This window comes from Mandrillus leucophaeus, unplaced genomic scaffold (genome assembly GCF_000951045.1).
Source record: "Mandrillus leucophaeus isolate KB7577 unplaced genomic scaffold, Mleu.le_1.0 Scaffold345, whole genome shotgun sequence".
NCBI lineage: Eukaryota > Metazoa > Chordata > Mammalia > Primates > Cercopithecidae > Mandrillus > Mandrillus leucophaeus.
Genome location: NW_012103643.1, coordinates 2,047,961 through 2,068,625, shown reverse-complemented (window position 1 = coordinate 2,068,625; position 20,665 = coordinate 2,047,961). Strand labels below are relative to the sequence as shown.

General features: G+C 41.7%; 1 protein-coding gene across 2 annotated transcripts in view; it reads right to left on the bottom strand.

Moving 5' to 3' along the window:
- The window catches only part of TIAM1 (T-cell lymphoma invasion and metastasis 1), a 364,694-nt gene that overhangs the window by 36,437 nt on the left and 307,592 nt on the right, over positions 1-20,665 (bottom strand). For both annotated transcript variants that reach the window (XM_011989052.1, XM_011989053.1), the window contains exons 16-17: positions 11,242-11,345; positions 885-1,064 (exon numbers count right to left, since the gene is read on the bottom strand). In XM_011989052.1, coding sequence (XP_011844442.1) covers positions 885-1,064; positions 11,242-11,345 — 284 coding nt within the window. The remainder of the gene's footprint in view (positions 1-884; positions 1,065-11,241; positions 11,346-20,665) is intronic.

The window sequence follows — 20,665 nt, the reverse complement described above, 5'->3', positions numbered from 1 at the left end:
AGATCATACCCTCAACTTTTTTAAAAATTAAATTTAGCTTTCTTATTAGGTCAAACACACACACACACACACACACACATATAAATAAACTGCTCTAAGAATTGCTAGGCTTCCTTAAAAATCACAAGGAGGCGGCCGGGCTGCTCACGCCTGTAATCCCAGCACTTTAGGAGGCCGAGGCGGGCGGATCGCGAGGTTAGGAGATCAAGCCCATCCTGGCTAACACGGTGAAACCCCGTTTCTACTAAAAATACAAAAAATTAACCAGGCGTGGTGGTGGGCGCCTGTAGTCCCAGCTACTCAGGAGGCTGAGGCAGGAGAATGGCATGAACCTGGGAGGCAGAGCTTGCAATGAGCCCAGAACCCGCCACTGCACTCCAGCCTGGGCAACAGAGCCAGACTCCGTCTCAAAAAAAAAAAAAATCACAAGGAGGCTGGGCGTGGTAGCTCTCACGTCTATAATCCCAGCACTTTGGGAAGCCAAGGTGGGAGGATCACTTGAGCCCATGAGTTTGAAACCAGTGTGGGCAACATGGTGAAACTCCCTGTCTACAAAAAATAGAAAACGGGACTGGGCATGGTGGTGTGCACCTGTGGTCTCAGCTCCTCAGGAGGCTGAGCGGGGAGGATCACTTGAGCCCAGGAGGTCAAGGCTGCAATGAGCTATGATCACACCACTGTACTCCAGCCTGGCCAACAGAGTGAAACTATCTTAAAAAAACACAACAACTCAAAACAAGCTTTTAACATTCAGAGTAAAGGCAAAATTCCAGGAGAACCCAAGACACTCTTCATGACCACGGTTTGACTCAGCTGTTAGTGAAAACCAGCAAAAACAGACTTCTCCTTTACGAGGCAGAGGGAGGGGAGGGGAAGAAACATACCTTCACATAGGTGCGCTCCGTCTCCAGGAGCTCACAGATCACCTTACGCAGCTTATCCGCATCCGAGAGTTGTCTCATGGTCGCCAGCTGAGGCCCCGTGGAGTCCTGAGGAGATGGGCTCTGGTCAGAGGGGTTCATCTCATGCAAACTGCGGCAAAATGCAGCCACCTGTTCTGTACTCTTCAGAGCACGGGGGGAAGGGAAGGCAGAGGTCATTATCCCTCATTAGACGCACCTGACACCTGAACCTCCTAGAGGTGTTCTCCCTGGTTAATGAAAAGTCACATATGAATGTTGCCTTGTGTTTCCACAAATTGCTCCACATTTAGGAGAACTTCTTGAATGCTCAAAACAACCAGGATAACAATTGCTACCATACACTAATCACTTACCACACGCCTACGCCGGTCTGATGCATTTCACCTGCTCACACGGGAAGGACAACGGAAGCCCAGAAGGGTTCAGTAACTCATCCAAGATGATGCAGTACATAAGTGGCAGAGCTGGGATTTGAACCAGGCAATCTGGTTCCAAAGCCTATGGATCTCAACCACTCCCCAAGCCAGAAGTTGATAAATCAGGAGACATAAAACTTAGCTGCATTTCACCCAAGGTACAAGCCTAATTAATTATCAGACTCCCAGTTCAGTACACAATCTACTTTGCAATGTTGCAAAGATGATTTTACAAGCTAAGTTTCTTCCTGTTAAAAATGGACACTGAGTCAACTTTCTAGATTAAGAAAGATATCCGTACTTTAAAAAAATTTTCTCCCTCTCCACCTTCTCCAAAGGCAAAAAGATACCACTCCCCTTTAAGAATAAGGGAATTAGCCCTAAAACAGGCCTCAACGGGAGATCCCAGTCTCCACACCTACCGGGGATGAATCAGGTGCAGACCATAAGGGTTGCACATATTTTGTCATCCATTTGAAATCTAGGATTCCAGGATTCTAAAATTCCAACTTTTGCAGTTACACAAACAGTTCTCCAAAGCACGGGCTACTGTAAAAACCCATGAGACCAGTAGTTCTCCACTTTGGCTGCTTATGAGAATCACCTAGAGGGCTTTTCAACATCCCAATGCCCGTGAACACCAGAGATCAATTTCATCAGAATCTTTGGGGTGGGATATGCAGATATCAGTATTTTTTAAAGCTCTCCGTGTAACTGCTCTAGAGGCTATGTAGTAGCACAAAATTTCATTCACTAAAACTTGTTCCAATGCACCACTCAATGAATGTTTGACGGACATTTTCTTTCTTTTGTTTATGGAGACAGAGTCTGGCTTTGTCGCCCAGGCTGGAGTGCAGAGGCATGATCTCGGCTCACTGCAACCTCTGCCTTCCGGGTTCACGCCATTCTCCTGCCTCAGCCTCCCGAGGAGCTGGGACTACAGGAGCCTGCCACCACGCCTGGCTAAATTTTTGTATTTTTAATAGAGACGGAGTTTCACCGTGTTAGCCAGGATGGTCTGGACCTCCTGACCTCGTGATCCACCCGCCTCAGCCTCCCCAAGTGCTGGGATTACAGGCGTGAGCCACCGTGCCTGGCCCCGGAAATTTTCTTGAAGCTAGTGGCTGCCCTTCTTACACTTCTCTCTGTGCTTCTGTTGTCTAATTCAACTCTAGGCACAAAATATTTCCAGTAAATCCCGGTGCAAATAAATAATAACTTCTTCTATCACCCATCTACCCGGCAAGAACATGAGAATATCCTCCCAAAAACAACAGTTGGTGCACAGAGCTGAAAGTCAAGGCTGGTGTTTTGTGTAGGGCAGAAAAGCTAAAATCAAGCGTATGCCATGGAGCAGTTTTAAACACAGAGGAAGGCAGCTAACATTGAAGAGCCTTTCCCTCATTGGCATATCCAAAAGGGAAGGAAGTCTGGAATAAAGATGAGGCAAGGACAGGGAAAATCAGAACCTAACAAGAATGCATTAGCCGCAGTGGCACGACAGGACGGAGGAGAGCCAGGACCCACATCCACATAATTATTATGCTAATTCTCTTACAATCACCACAGCTTATTCGTTGCTTGCACTAACCCTGGTCTTATGTGCCAGAAGGTGTCAGTCACCTCTCAGTGGCACTATCCAGTGTTTTCTGTAGAAATGCATGTTTCTGACACAAACAATTTTCCCTTAGGTGACCGACTGGAAAAATTGACCAAAATGGGCTGAGCTGTATGGTATGTAAATTATATCTCAACAGGGCTGTTAAAAAAGAAAAACTATGTGTTTTTGATCAAAGCTTGTTTCAGTAGAAATAAACTAAACAATTTTATTTAGTTATGCTAGAATTTCACTAACTCAAAATCATCATTAAATAATACAGTCAAATACGGCTTCGTCTTAAAAATTACATAGGAACAAATACATCCATTTTAGCAAAAATCTTCATGTGTCTTTTAGATGATCCACTGATAACTGTAATAGAAAACTCATTATAACATAGTCATAATAAGAAAGAAAGCAAACCCTTGACAAAATAAAAATCCATGGACAGACAGTGGTAACAGCTGACAACTAACTGTTCCCTGCCCTTATCTTATCCCAAACTCTCCATGGTTGCTTTGATTTGGTACCTGGCAAAGGCACCTAACACAACAAATGTATAATTGGCACCTCTCTTTATACCATGCTTTTCTAAAGGTTCCAACTGTAACCACAGCTGTCTGTTTTTCACAGAATTAATGGGAAAGCTACTGCTCATAGCAAATACATTCTTCACTGCAGTCTAATACAGTGAGTCCTTACTTCACGTGGTTTATAGGTTCTTGGAAATTTAAATGGCAATAAAGAAACCATTTTTACCGTAGGCTAATCGATACAAACAAGTTAAGTTCCTATAGCACATTTCTGGTCACACAAAAAATCACCACACTTCTAAATAAAGACCAAAAGACTCTGAATATTAAACACTGAAATAAATGTAAGCTAGATACACATTTAAGTAAGATAAATAAAAACAAGTTAAGAGAACTATTTACCCAACTGCTGGTGAACTGGTGAGTGATAGTGGTCACAGTGGTAATGTGTTAAGTCAAGCAATAAATGTTTGCAAAGCAAAAAGTTTAAGGAGCACCTCCTACCACCATGCAGTTCAAAGACTAGCAAGAACAACTTTGGCAGGATCTCTGAATACTTTTGTACTGCATAGTTTACTGCTATGCATTTGTATGATTGTATACTTTACAAATTTTTATTTTATAATGATTTGTATTCATTTATTCACTCATTTTCCAACCTACTTATTCCAGCTCAGGATCATGGGTGACTGGAGCCTATCTTGACAGCTCAGGGTGCAAGGCAGAAACCAAGCCTGAATAGAATGCCATCCCATCACGGGGTGCACACACACAAACACACACACACACACACACACACTCAGGGATCACTGAGACATGCCAATTCATCCCACGTGCCCGTTTTTGGGACATGAGAGCAAACTCAGTACCCAGAGAAAACCCATGAAGACCTGGATTGAACATGCAAATTCCACATAGACAGTGGTCCTGGTCAGAAATCAATTTTTTTCACATAAACGTTATAATGAAATGATGTTGAACAAAACGTTACCTGAGGACCTGCCATAGAGGCACAGCACACCTTCTATCATTTAGGCAAACTGCACGTGTGAAATCGGTGATTCACAAAAGGCAAAACGTTACAAACATGGGGATCTGACACATATCAAAGGCAGGAAATCCAAAAGACAAAGGAACCTAACATATTCCTTTGTGCTTCCAATTCACACCTCATCAATGGGTTCTCATTCTATCTGTTCTACCATAAATACTTGGAGAATTCCATTTTTAAGAGTGTGAACAGGGTTTCTGACTTGGTCTACGTAAAGTTTACCACTTCTGAGGTTTGGCATCCTTACTTTGAAGCAGGCGTGTGGGGTGAGCTCAGGTTAGTAGGATGCAGGCTAGGGCTTCAGTGCTCTAAATCCAGCTGTCTCCTACCCCAACCTCACCCTCAGACAACAAGAGCTAAGTTCTGGATTATATTAGGAAACACCTTTAGCATCTCAGGGGACAGCTAAAATTGTCTTGGGTCCTCTTTGGACATTTCACAGCCTTAAATATCCCTTCTTTATATACAACCTAAGCCTAGGATAGACTTAGCTGAGTGGTCTCTCAAGTTGAGTAAGAGGCAAAGCGGTTTCCCCACTGGCAACCCTATTTAAGACTCAAGGCACCAACCCTCAGGTGCAGCACAAGGAACTGAGTCCAAATGGATGTAATCTCTTTACTGTCAACTGCATGTTATTCGAATAAAGAATAAAAAGGTACCATATGCATAATTACAAGTTATAATGCACATACATGTTAAGGGGTGTTATATACAAGGCTCTTAAAATTTGCTTGGAAAAAACTTAAAAGGATGTCATCAAGTTTGAAAATTCTGTTTGATTAAACTAATACCCCCCAAAATTTTTTTGGAAGGAATTATGAAACGCAGGTTTTCTTTAGAATACCTCTAAGCTAGAGATTTTTCCGTACTGTGGGGCTCAGCTTTTAAATCCCCCTCCCTCTTTACTGTGGTCAAACTTCTTTACATCAAATCCATCAGGCCCTTCTCCATGCAGCTTAGCCACGATGTAGAATGTAGGAGGAGCTGGGTGCAGGGCTTTGCCCCGCTCCACCACTGAGTGTTAGAGATGGCATCCTAGTCATTCCCACACCAAGCGTGTCGCCACAGGTGCCCAGAAAGGTCGCCTCAATGGGAAGTTCCCAACATGCTCCCAAAAGCCAAGTATCCTGGATGTGGGACAAGCAGCTTAGGGCTCCAGCAAGGGGAAGACAGACCAGGTTTCTCCAGTGGGGCAAATACAAACCTCTCCCCTGCTTGAGGACTGTAATCAGTCACCCTGAAAACCAAAAAAGCACTTACAGGCATTTTGAGAGTTTAAAACTGTTAAAGGGTAGCAGAGCTCTTCCACTGTCAGGACTAAGAATCATCCAACCAACATACAGACAAGGAGAGGACAATGGCAAGAGGAAATGGGCCACTTTACTGAGACCAGCGTGATGCTCAATGTTTAGAGTGCTGCTTTCCTCCTGTGGAAGATGAAAAGAAAGTACAAAAAGAGGGGGGTAGACTTTTAAGTACACACTATCAACTCAAGCCACCCAGCTGTTTAAGCTCTTCCTGTTATGCAACCACCAAAGGCAATTTCTAACTCTAGATGAGTTCACAGTTCTAAAACTGTTCTTTGAGTCTGACCGATTTAACACATCCCACAGATTTAAAAGGGGCCAGAGTGGCCTAAAATCTTATAGCCTTTACTTAAGCTTTTTTTGGGGACAATGCGCTCCATAATTTCAGAGACCTGATGTACAATGGTAATCCCTACGGTTCTCAATCACCTTTTCAGTTTCCTGTTGAACAAACTTCAAAGAAGAAATATCCAAGAAGGAAGAAGGCTTATTTGAGCAAATCAGGTGCACGCGCTGTAGAAGTTTAAGTTTGATTAAATGACACAATGTCTAATAGTCGACAGACTGCGCTATTAATAATAAACTATCAAAAGGTTGAATCTGATTTTGATAAATTATTTCTTGCCATTACCCCACTACACTTCCTTACTGGAGAGTTAACATTTACTGTAAGACTAGCCCTGTTCAAATAGGTCAGTTGCCATCAAACCAATAACATGTCCCCTGAGCCAACCCTTCTATATCTATCTCCCTTTCAAGGAAGCAGAAATAAAGTCAAAAACACCTCAAGCCTTATAAAAGGAAACAAATTGAACATCCTATTTCCAGACCTCCCTGCCGATCACTCAGACTGCCCGTTCTGAGGGGGGATGGGAGAGTCTCACCATGCACATAACGCAAGACACAATCAAAATCTCAATAACCAAAACAAAGGCAAAAATTGCAACTGACAATTAATTAAACAAAAAAAAAATGCAGATTACAGCTTTCTGCCATTTAAGTATGAAAGAGTAGAAAAACATAAAGACGCTAGGCAAATTCAACTCCATACCAACTCCGAACCTCCCCACCAAAGGCTACGATACAGACTTTATGAACAAGGGGATCCAGAGGGTAAAAGGACAGAATATGGGGAAATGGGAAAGGTATAATCACTGTCATTTGGATTGAAAAACAACTGAGCTAGAAAGTCATAACATAATCAAACCTAGCCAGATAGGATTCAAACAGCAAAGGCGCTCACCAGATGAAGTGTTCGATATATAGAGTCACCGGACTTGTCATTGTTTTCAATCCTGGGCTTGCGCTTTATTTTCCACAGTGCAGACATCATCAGGAATGTATTCTCATGGTAATTAATTCTACCACCTGACGTGTTCAGCACGGAGACAGAAGTTTCTTAAAATATTCCCAGAGCACCAAACGCCTCCTAGCTCCGAAGAGAGCATCCTCTCATATGGACGTCCCATGCTGGTTTTCCCATGAAAATCTACGGCCATGTCTCAACGCAGCAAGGACAGCGACAGTGCAACCCCAGAGCTGCACTCGTTTCCCACCATTGCCCTCTGGGAAGCTGTCAAAAGGCTAAACTGTGGACCAGAACTCAGGCTTTGATTTCACCTGGCTAAACAACAAAAGTTCCAAAAAGGGAGAGCTGAAACTGGCAAGAAAACAAAGCACTGAATGCCTCCCGGGATGCAAGCGTCTCTGCCCTGCAGTCCGAGATCAGCTGATTGGCCAGCATCCTGCACTGCACAGGAATACTAAACTTGCCTGGCTCCGACGACTTTCAAGGCATTCCACACTGAGTCAGGAGCAGGCAACTAAACAAAAGTTTGGTGTGTGCGTGTGTGTGTTTTTAACGTTGATAGTTTCACATTGTTCCACTCATGCTTTGTTATAAAAGCAGACATTTCTGAGACAAAAACGATATGGATTAGAAAGAAAAAAAGTCATTCTTAATGGAAATGTCCTGAAAATTATTCTCATACATTTGCTAAATGGAAAACAAAATCACAGCTGCCAGGAGGCCTGGAATGCATGACACATGACCGCGCTGCCCTGAAGCTAATTAGCATTCATTTCCAGAAACAAGAGTTTTCAATGAGAAGCAGAGAAAAAAGTAGCCAGCGGTGATGAGGCTTTCTGAGGTTGTCACCCACAGTCACAGGAGAAAGGAGGCGGCTCAGAAACAGAAAGGCTGCTAGACTGTCCCTGCAGTGTGATGTTCCCCCGCCCCTCCCTAGCGGCTGTGACATTCCAGTACCACCACGCTCAACAACAAGCATACAATTATTTACTTGCTCAATTCTAAAAGGCCACACATAGCAAAAACTGCTATTCAATACAAGTGAAAAGCACAGAACTCCAACATGCTTTTTCTTTATCCTGACCAATATTATGCAAAACAGCCCATTTAGAAAGAAACCAAGAACATTCAACAAAATCAACAGCTCTAACATATTCAGCTGGAATCAAAAGTGATTATTTGTTTCTGTTTGTTTAGTTATTTACATATTTACATCTCTACACTCAGCCTGGTGCATTCAGACAAGGCTAAATCATGCTTCCAAGTTTAGACAGCTAATGATTTCAAAATTAATTTTCAGTTTATTCTCAAGAAAATTTCACACTTATATAGGAGATGCATCAAAAAATATTTAGCCTTAATCAAGAAACTTAAGGTGTTTGCTTGCTCTAACTTTAAATCATAAAAAGAGACACACAGAAATAGTAAGCATTAGGAAAAAATTTAAGTGGTTTATGGCTGTATATATAAATGGCCTACAGCACCACTAATAAATTAATGCCTTCTTTTTATGAAGCCTGGTATTTAACACCAGATGTTAACAGTCTGGACACAAAGTAGTTTTAACATAGCCATTAACAACACAAGACCTGGAGCAAACTCGGCTTGCATCCTGGTTTTGTCATTACAGAGCTGTGTGACCTTCAGCAAGTCGCTTAACCTCTCTGTTCTAGTGCCCTCATCTATAAAATAGGGCAAATAATAGTATCTCTCTCAAGGGTGTTATAAGGCTAAGATGAATTTATATAGAACAGTACTTAACATATACAAGCCCTTAAATAAGTATTACTTCTCATTTATTATTACTAACACACCGTAGAACCCAGTCACCAAGAACTGCTCATTTAAGCTTTTTGTGTTCAAATATCTTAAGTGAGAAATTTAATTGACCAAAGGTTATTTTAGCTAACTAATTTGGGTTGCATAACAAACTTTCAAATAAAGAAGATGAAAAGTCTGAATCAAAGCAAAACTAGGAAGTATTTCGGACACACAGTGCTCCCCATATCCAACCTAGCAGAATGAAATACCAGCTTATGGCTTGAATGCAGTCTACTGCATGATCTTCAAAAATATTCAAATCACCACCCAAACTTCTTAATCTTTTTTTTTTTTTTGAGATGGAGTCCCACTCTGTCTCCCAGGCTGGAGTGCAGTGGTGTGATCTCGGCTCACTGCAACCTCCGTCTCCCAGGTTCAAGCAATTCTCCTGCCTCAGCCTCCCGAGTAGCTTGTCAATAATTTTGAGAAAATTCTGTCCCTTTTTAGAAAGCCCACTAAGAATTTCTACAAGAAAATCTTCGAACAGCACCATCTATTTCTGTATTTGACCCTTTGTGTTCCAGATAAGTTCAAGAGCCTTGTTCTCTGGAAAAAGAACTGTGGAGTTAGAGTGACACATGGGACCAGTCAGCAAAGCCCTGGAGCCTCTTCCATCCCCTCCACACCAGACCCTCACATTATACAGGACTCTGTGTATGACCTCATGACTCACTATATTTAACACGGAAACGATCTCTCTCAAAATCCACAAGGAGATGAGAACACTGACTATTACGGTAAAGTAAAAAGGATCCAATCATTTTGGATCCAATACTTTTTAAGTGTTCAGAAATAAATGTTTTAGATACACGAAAAATTGCTGTTTGCCTAAATCCAGTTAGAAATTGAAAATTAATATTTTTAGTTCCCATAATATAGTAACTTAATAGATACCCTTCAAATTGTCTTACATCAGTATAGAAATATCTGTTTCTCCTGAGGACAACTGACCAACCCCACAAAAGTAAGTGGGTAAAAGAAATGTAAGGATCACCTAAATAAAAAGTAACTTTAAGCAGTTGGTTTTTAAAATTTGCCTTAAAAGGAAACACCTGCATTTCCAATGATCTGCTTTTTAATTAACAACCAACAACATAATGCCTTTCAGTCTATAAATATTAATGTTGCTTTCAAATAATGTTGCTTTTATATTGTGCCCAACTTAAAAAGACACTGAGAATGAAGATCCTACAGTCAGGAAAGAGAAACAAATATGGATAAAAGACACTGAAGAATCAAATATGTGCACACAAGAAAGTCCTACAGAATATACACATACAGAGGGAATCAAAACAGGAAATGTACAAATGTAGGTTTTCAAAATAATAGTTTATGTTTGAAAAGCATTTTTCAGTTATCAATGTGCTTTCTCATATTATTTGACCCACCCAAAAATCCAATCTCCAAGCAAAGGCAAGAATGACCCTAATTTTGCAGATAAGAAAACAAAGGTATAAAGTTACATGATTTGCTTAGGTTAAGTGACTAGTAAGTGTCAAGCAAAAAATTGAGATTGCAGAGGAATGTAAATATCTCCACAACATTATAGAAAAAGATAAGTATAGAACCATAATCACATGCAATTGCTTTTTGCGGGGGAGGGGGCATGTCTTTGGATTCAGGTAACACAGAGATTTTAAGTTGGGTTGTGTTTTGAAGACTGCGGTGAAAAGAGGCTGCTGACCCATGGAACACTTTATGAAGTGGAATAGACGCAGGATAAATTACAGGCAACGATTTCAGTGTCTTGCACCAAAGAGTCAGAAGAAGAACTTTCTTACTATGTTCAACTAAGGGAAAGTGTATTTGGATTAATTTTAAAATACGGTTTCTTTCCCTTTAACATAAAAGTTGCTCACTTTTAACAAGAGCTGAATGCAGGTGATTCAAAAGGAGTTCATTACAGAAACCCCAAGTAGCAAGAAAGCATAGCTGACTGAATCTCACATACTTTGGATGCTGTTTCATCCTACACAAATGAAGACGTAATAAGGAAATGGCATAAAATTATGGCATTCACTGGGAGCTCCAGCAGCGGCAGAAATTAAAGAAAAGGGATTTTATTTCATTACGAGTAATTTCTGCCCTATATTCTCACATACAGGTTTGTTACCAAGGCTGTAATTTGGATTTCATATCCTGCTATTCAGCAACATCTCAGAAGTAAAAACACTTCATCCATGGAGAGGCCTGGTAACCACCTACAGCTGCGTAGGTGACGTTGTCAGCTGTGATTCTTCAGTGGTTCAAGGCATGGGATGTGAAAATGAAAATCTCTCACCTTGCTGCTATGATCAGTCTCATCTGAGGATTCCAAGTCTGGCCCCTCGGTCTCCTCTGGAGCGGTCTCAGCACTGCTGCCCTGCTCGCTGCAGAGGCTGTGCCCTGTCACATGAAATCAGAAGAAAATGTGGGTCAACATGGATAGTAATTGCTTAAAAGCCAACCCTGTGTGAGGGGGACAAGGAATCCCGCTCATGACGTGTACACATACTGTAAGACCCTCCAAGTACAAGCTCCATCACTTTGGCTCAATCAAATTCTGTTAGAACTAGTATTATTACTTTATATTTTTCATAATAAATAATAATTGTGGATTGAATGTCTTGTCTCCCCCCATATAAATTTTTATGTGGAAGACCTACCCCCATTGTAATAGTAGTTAGAAGAGGGATGTCTGGGAAATAATTAAGTTTAGATGAGGTCATAAGGGTGAGGTCCCCATGGATGAGATTAGTGTCCTTGTAAGAAGAGAGAGAAACCAGAGTTCGTTCTCTCTCCACCATGTGATGACACAGTAAGAAGGCAGCTGTCTGTAAGCCAGGAAAAGAACCCTCATCAGGCAACTGAATTGGTTAGTACCCAGATGATGGGGAATCCCAGGTTCTAAAACCATAAGCAATAAATGACTGTTGCTTAAGCCACTCAATTTACGGTATTTTGTTATAGCAGCCTAAGCTAAGACAATAATAGTTTATAATAAAAGAATACATATATAATATACTAAAAAATTAACTGGTTTTGTTGATTTTACAAGTAGCAAATTAATTAATTCATTAATTACTAAAATAAATAAGCCATACTGAGAACAGTACAACCAAAAAAATGACTGTCCCACATCCATTACCTGAAAAATCCTGCAACATCTGTTTTTGCCAAGTCTGGCAAACTATAAACATCTTATAATACCTGCTCTTCCCATGATATTCTGTGCAAAAGTGCAAGCAACTTTCCTCCTTTGCTATTTACTGAGTGCCTACCACAGTGGTTCTCTACAGTGGTTCTCCACATTGAGAAGAGAATGTGAGGATCACTTTCCCCTGGGGTGTTTCTCAAACTGACGGAGCATCTGGATCCCCAGGGGAATATGTTAAATGCAGATTCCCATTCAGTAGGCATGGGGTTGGGCCTAAGATTCTGCATGTCTTACCAGCTCCGAATGATACTAATCAAAACTGCAGGTCCATGGGCCACACTTGGAATAGAAAGACTCTAGAACATCAAAAACTTTCTCTAGTTGCAGCTAAGAAGACAGTAGTTTGAGTACCACTGTCCTACAATATGAGGCACTGGATCATGGACTAGAGCACTATCAATATAACCAGACAAGAGAGAAGGAAAGAGAAGAAATGGGAGCAGAAGGAGCCTCTGATGCTTTACATGAAAGATTCAGTCTGCAAAGTGGCTGCCTTGCTCCAATGACACCATTACAGCCATAAGCTGCTTGGCAACACTTTCTATTCAGGTCCACACTGGCCAGGAAAGTTAGGGAGGAAGTGGGCCTCTGAGCAAACCTGGCACCCATGCTGCCTCCTACTGTCCCTTTCTTCTCTGGAATGAAGCACCAACTAAGTGAGTGTACCCTGAATGGCTTAGAGGTTTCTGTCTGTTTCCCCACCTTTTGGCTCTGGCTCTTGGATTTTCTTGTGTTTCTTTTCATTATTCGATCACTCATTACTTGCTCTTAAGGTGGTAGTGGTCAAAGAAGGAAGCTCAGTTAACTTGGCAGATATCATCTATGTCAACTGTTATTGCCAAAGCAAAAGTGCTTGAATATTTTGCACAGAGGCAATGACCTAGGTACAAGTATTCATCCCTGATCTGGAACAGCTGACCAGCTCGTCTGGGAACACATTGGCAACAGCACTGAGTGCTCTGATCACAGGAACGACAGCATCCTCAGTGCGATGTCCAGAGCAGCCAGGAGGCACGACGGACAGGGGCCCCCTTCACACTGTGGTCTGCAGAATCACAACCTCCTGGAGTTGAACAAGCCATAGACTGTGCAGAGAAATGCTGCAACCCTGCACATCCCATTGCTCACAATGCCTAGGATAGCTGATGCTCATTAAATAGTGGGAAAGGAAATAAAAGGATTTTCCTTTGTTTTTGTTTTTGATTTTGGTTTTGAGACGGAGTTTCACTCTTGTCACTCAGGCTGGAGTGCAGTGGTGCAATCTCAGCTCACTTCAACCTCTGCGTCCTGGGTTCAAGTGATTCTCCTGCCTCAGCCTCCCGAGTAGCTGGGATTACAGGCGCCCACCACCATGTCCAGCTAACTTTTGTATTTTTAGTAGAGACAGGGTTTCACCATGTTGGTAAGGCTGGTCTTGAACTCCTGAATCCGCCCACCTCGGCCTCCCAAAGTGCTGGGATTACAGGCATAAGCTACAGTGCCTGGTTGGATTTTCATTTTTAATAATACTGTGAGAGCCAGGTTTCCTGAAGAGCAAACAAATAAATCTACTTCTACAAAACACTTAGAAATGCTAAATAAAGTAAAACAAATGTCTTTTTTAAACAAAGCTGAGCTCCAAAAACTCTCCAAAGCCCAAATGAAAAACATAAAGTTGATAAAGGAAGGAGGGTAGTGTCCATGCTATGGCAGCCTAAGTATATCCATCAATCCCCAAGCCCTAAAGCAGTGTTTCCCAAAGGGTGTGAGAACCTGTTAGTGTTAGCAGGGTGACAACTCTTTTGGGATAGAATTGTGCACTTGGTAGGGACACTTGGCACTAGGCTCCTTGGCTTCTGAGTACCAAACGATTAGGACTTGACTGCCACTGTGACAATCAAAAATGCACCCACACATTTCCCAACAGCAGCACCACCCAGTTTGAGACCACTGCCCTGGAGCCTTTGGTTTTAACTGTAAGCCCATGATACATGATACAGAAAACAGGGCTTGGGTCAATATAACTTCGGGAGTTAGAAGTGAATTTCCCACATTCATATGGTTCCCCTGAGGGGCAACACCTCTCCGTCTAAAAAGACATAGACTACAAGAAAAAAGTGCTCACTGGTAAAAGAAAAAGAGATGGAAAAAGAAATTCTGCCTATACTTTGGGGTAGGGGAGTGGAAAGGGAACACAGCAGGTTTCTTCCCTGAGATTTTTTTTTTTTTTTGGGAGACGGATTCTCACTCTGTCACCCAGGCTGGAGTGCAGTGGTGTGATCTCAGTTCACTGCAACCTCCGCCCTCTGGGTTCAAGTGATTCTCCCGCCTCAGCCTCCTGAGTAGCTGGGATTACAGATGCCCATCACCATGTTGGCTAATTTTTGTATATTTAGTAGAAATGGGGTTTTGCCATATTTGCCAGGCTGGTCTTGAACTCCTGACCTCAGGTGATCTGCCCGCCTCAGCCTACCAAAGTGCTGGGATTACAGGCATGAGCCACAGGGCTTGGCCTGTTCCCTGAGATTCTAGTCATAGGACTGACTTCATGTGTTTGCATTCCAAGGCATCTGGTAGGAGCAAAAACAAATCTACTCTGGAAGATTTCACCCTTAATGATGCTATCATAATACCCAGAGATAGAGCTTGGTCAAACAAGGACCCATAATCCCATATTATAAAACACAACAGGCAACGCATCACTACGAGCAAGAAGCAACAGACACAGTAACGGACAAAATCAGACCCCCAAGGAATGATACCACAATGATCAGATGTAGAATATCAAATAAGTATGCTTAAAATACTTTTTCAAAAGAAGAAGAAAGGGGGCTGGAGACGGTGGCTCATGCCTGTAATCCCAGCACTTTTGGGAGGCTGAGGCAGGCGGATCATCTGAGGTCAGGAGTTCAAGACCAGTCTGGCCAACATAGTGAAAATGTCATCTCTACTAAAAATACAAAAATTAGCCGGGGGTGGTGGCACGTGCCTGTAATCCCAGCTACTTGGGAGGCTGAGGCAGGAGAATCGCTTGAACCCGGAAGGCAGAGGTTGCAGTGAGTCAAGACTGCACCACTGCACTCCAGCCTGGGAGACAGAGTGAGACTCCATCTCAAAAATAATAATAATAGAACAGAAGAAGAAAGAGATAATTTCAAAAAACACCAAGTAAATTAATAGAAATTTTAGAAATAGAAACTATAACCAATGAAAGGAAATACTCAATAGATGAGACGTAAATTGATGAAATGAGAAAAGACTAGAACATCTATCCGAAGACATTACCTTACTAGAGCTCCTAAAGAAATCTTCAAATGTTAAAACTATCAAAATGGAATTGCATTTTCAGCTAAAATATTACCCAAGAAAGAGACTTTAATAAAGACTTTTGAGAAACAAAGAATAAGAAAGTTTACCAAGAACAGAATCTCACTGAAAAAGTTCTCTAAAGGATGTACTTTCAGATGAGGAAAGAAAGATCTGGTACACAAGTGAAAATCATAAACAGCGGATACACACACAGATAAGTCTTAGTATATACGACAACTCCCCCCCAACTCCCCAAAAAAGGTACTTGGCGACAAAAAAAAAAATACAAACTGCAACTAAAACAATGGTGGAAATGATTATATTTAAAGCCATTTCATAATTTTATGCAAGAGGGAACTGGAAACACTAACTTTGGTTTCTGTTAATAATCATGTTAAAATTTTAAGATCAACCACTAAAAGAACAGAAATAGATTATATAGGTTGAAAGGAGAAAGCAGAATTTATCAATGCAACCTGGAAGAGGACAGGAAAGGAAAAGAAAAACAAGCGAGACAAATTGAGCAAAACAAGATAATAGAAACAAATAAAAATATGTAGATATTCTAAATAAATGTAAGACAGCCTAACACAATACTTAAACTTCATGTTTAGATTATAGAAAAAAACAGTGCAAAACAAAGCCCCAGCGGCATGCTGTATGGAAGTGACAGACTTAAACATAAAAGACACAGAAGATTAAAAGGTTGGAAAACTATATTAGGCAAACATAAAGAAAGTTTCAAAAATGTCAGATACAATCGATGAGTCAGGATACTGAATACGTAAACATCAGTAATTATACAGCTTGATCCATGAATGCGTTTCAAACCTATACCCAAGAAATTGGTGAATATACATTTTCCATAAAAATTAGCAACTTATGCAAATTGGCCACATATCAGGCCACAGTATAAGTTTTAAGCAATACCAAAGAATCTGTATGGATGCAGACCACAATGGCAACATTTTTCTTGGAACTAAATATTTTATGAAAGAAAGAAAGGCCAATAACACTAAAGACAGTTTTAAAAAAGAAAAACAAGATTAGGGGATTTTACCTACCAGATCTCAAAACATATTATAAAATTACAGTAATCTAAAGCAGTGCAGAACAGGCTAACAGAACAGAGAGCTCAGAAACAGTGCCTCTATCCCATGCAGATGTTCCTCAACTTATGATGGGGTTATGCCCCAATAAACCCATCACAAAGTCAAAAAATCATTAAGTCAAATCATCACACATTGGAGACCATCTGGCCAGGCATGGTGGTTCACACCTGTAATCCCAGCACTTTGGGAGGCCGAGGCAGGCGGATCGTGAGGTCAGGAGTTCGAGACCAGCCTGACCAACATGGTGAAACCCCATCTCCAATAAAAATACAAAAATTAGCCAGGTGTAGTGGCACACACCTATAATCCCAGCCACTCAGGAGGCTGAGGCAGGAGAATCACTTGAACCCAGGAGATGGAGGTTACAGTGAACTGAGACTGTGCCACTGCACTCCAGCTTGGGCAGCAGAGTGAAATGCCATCTCAAAAACAAACAAACAAAAAAAAGTGGGGGCCATCTGTATATGGAAATGTGAAATACAGCAGTTGTGCCATTGCAGACCAGTGAGAAAGGAATAGAATATTTGATAAACGATGCTAAGACAGTAGCCATATGAAGAAACATAACATTGGATCCCAACTCACACCATTGACAAAAATCAGTACCAGAGATATAAATCAGTATGTGAATAGCCCAAACTGTAAATCTTTTAGAAGAAAATATAGAAGACAGTGTTTATTACTTCAGGAGAGAGAGAGATTTCTTAAACAAGATATAAAGAGTACAAACCATGTAAGATTGAAAATTCAGATTTTGCTGAAATTAAACACTTTTGTTTGTAAAAAGGCACCATAAATACAAGACATGTTACAGACTAAAAAAGTTATCTTCAATACATATAACTAGCAAAATATTAACATCTAAAATATAAAAGAACTCCTACAAATCAAAAACTGGAGGTGTATCTGATTCTAAAGCATATATATTTTTTATCCCCGTATGTCATGTTTTCTACCCTTAACTGAATAAAATGAATTAAAATAGGCAATGCAGTTTGCAGCAGATCATTTGCAAAGATGACAGTGATTATTTATTTCATCTCTTTAAGCACAGGCTTTTGTGTCTATTTTGCCATTCCATGAATTTGGGCTGGTGTTGTGATTTGCTTTGACCAACAGAATGCAACTTAAGAGATAATATGTTAATTATGAGCCAAGGCCTCAAGTGACTTTGCAGTCTCTGATCTTGCCCTGCTGGTAACTCTGAGCCCACCATACAAAGAAATCTCAAGCTAGCCTCCAATGAGAGATCCCAAGCAAAGGTGGCCCAGCTGTCTAGTCACCACACGTGGGAGTGAGTTAGGCCATCTTAAACCCTCCAGCCCCAGTCAAGCCACTGGATCACAGAGCCACATGAGTGACTCCAGGGAAGATCAGCAGAACAACCAACCAGCTGAGCCCAGCCCAAACTGCTGAGCCACAGAACAGTGAACAAGTTTGCTGCGTGGTAGGAGATAACCAGTAAGTGATTAGGGGGAATTTCATGATACAAGAAAGCCAGAAATGCAGGAGTTGACTGTGGTACACCTCAAGGAAGCTGAGGAGAGACACCAGCATGGCAGGAAGAGGGAATTCAAGTGGGAAAGGCCATTGTTCTGACTCCCATACTTTAGGGCCTTCTCTAAACACTCCCAGCTTAAGAAGTGTAGACAACACCATTGTCAAGTTTTTTGTTTTTGTTTTTGTTTTTTTAAATCCCATACAAACAGAATTTAGCCACTTCCTATTCTAGCTTCCTCTGTACTACTCACAACAGTAGTAGGCAAGAGGCTTTCCCCTAATGATAGAAATTGAAGGAATTATCTTCTTTGTTCTGGACATTCCCATCCCCACCTACTTACCAGGAAACAATGCACGACAGCTCTGCTACCAGTCAGTGAGAGAAGACTGAAGATAAGGCTTGGCGGTGGCCAAAGAAGCAGCCAGAGCAAGCAGAATGCCCGTCCATATTTCGGTACCGAGCACATGGCCAGGCATGCAGCAGAGGCGCAGGGGAGAGGGAAGAGGGCTCAATCTAGAGAGACAAAGCCTCAGGGAATGAAGAAGCCCAGAGCAGGACTGCGGACCCTCTCAGACAGGGTCCATAGGCCAAGTCAAAAGCCTCCATAGGGCCGGGCGCAGTGGCTCCCAACTGTAATCCCAAACTCCTGAAAGGCTAGAGAAGTAGGATCGCTTGAGTCCAGGAGTTCAAGGCTGCAGTGAACCATGATTGTGACACTGCACTCCAGCCTGGGTGACAGAGTGAAACCCCAATTCTACTTGAAAGAAAAAAAAAAAAAAATGTGGTAATGCTGTAAATAAAATTCATTGTTGTGAACAGGTAAAATCAATGCTTTGCCTTTTAAGTTACTTCCATTAATAATATTTTTGTTACTGTGAAAATGTTTGCAATCAGTACCTCCCACACACCATTAGCAGGACAGACAACGAGGAGATTTGGGAAAGTACAAACATATTAGTGTAAGTTTACGTTGAGATTTACCTTTCATTTACCCAGATTAGACACATCTACTTTGGCTTCGTTCAAGTCCATGTGAGACTTAAACTTAAAGGAGGAAGAAAAAATATTCTGGCCTCGTGAGATGTCTTAACACTGTGTTTTAAGCAGATCCTCCAATTCAAACACTGACAAAGAGAAACAATTATAACACTACACTTTTAAAAAGTCTTTTAAATGCCTGAGTTTAAATCCCTGATGGAAAAAGAACGACCAGGGGTGGGGGCAAAAGAAAGCTTAGACACTGTCTATAAAGATATTTAGCTGGAACTCAACCGTTAGGATATAATTTTATTTTGCGTTTCAGTCATTTTACTGTTATAAGATTTTAAGAATTCCATATAAGCACCCATAATAAGATCAGCATAAATGCTCACCAGTCCAACAAAGCTAAAAAACAAACCAAAATAGAGAGAGAAGAGAGAGAGAGAGAGAAAGAAAGAAAGAGAGAGAGAGAAAGGAACGTTACAACTTGAACTTGGTAGACAAATAATAACTTCTTTTTAATGAAATGTCACAAAATCTCAGTCTTTGTTTCCTATAGAGAGAAATTCAAAAATCCATAAAAACTTACTAATCCTGTTAGCTTGTTGTGAAAGTCAAATATAAAGTACTTTAATAATCTTTAAAAATATCAAAATGGAGCATCTCAGTCTCCGAAACATGTTTTTCTCACACGCAGGATTTGACGGTGTCATCAGTCAAATCTCACTGGAAGTTACCCCGCCCCCGGCCCTAGCAGGGCCCACCCAAGCAGGCCATGTGCTGTGTGACAAGAAGCACAGCAGGCCGACAGTTTACCAGGCGCGCATGGCTCCAAATGTTATCGACAAACAAACAGAGGACCATGTGCTGCCCGGGTATCTGTGAGACTTCAGAGAACCTGAAGCCCTGGACCATATTTGTTTGTGGGAAGAGAAATCTGTGCAGTTCCTCTTCCTTTGCTGCCCCTCCCTGCCGCCTGACTGTCTTTGGTTTTCAGAATCGAGCTCCAGGCCATCTCCATGGAACATCAGACCAAAATAGAACCTCACACTTCACGGGTACTGCACAGAGGCACGTCCCGCCCACGCAGACCAAGCGGCTGTCCGTGCTCAGCGCTTGGCAATTCCTCGCTCTGAAGCAAGGTGCCTTCGACTTTCACGGCTATCACAGAGGCCTTTCCTGTTCAACAAACGCTGTTTAATCTACTTCCTGCAGGAGGGACATTGGTCTGGACTGCAGAGCACAGGCTTCCACTTGGCATCAGACAGACACGCCTGAGGTTTATCAAAGGGTCTGACTCTCCAACTCCAGCGCCAGCCCTAATTGCCTTTAACATGCCATGGGCCTGCTGTTAGCCACACGCACTAGGCTTTCTCCAACACAGTAGCAGGAATAACCATTTTTTTAACAAGAAGCAGCTCTTAGAACGCTGGAACTTTTATTATTTTTAAAATTGTTACCTTTTTTTTTTCTTTTTTTTGAGACAGAGTTTCATTGTTGTCTCCTGGGCTGGAGTGCAATGGTGAGATCCCAGCTCACTGCAACTTCCGCCTCCCCGGTTCAAGCGATTCTCCTACCTCAGTCTCCTGAGTAGCTGGGATTACAGGCACCTGCCACCACTCCTGGC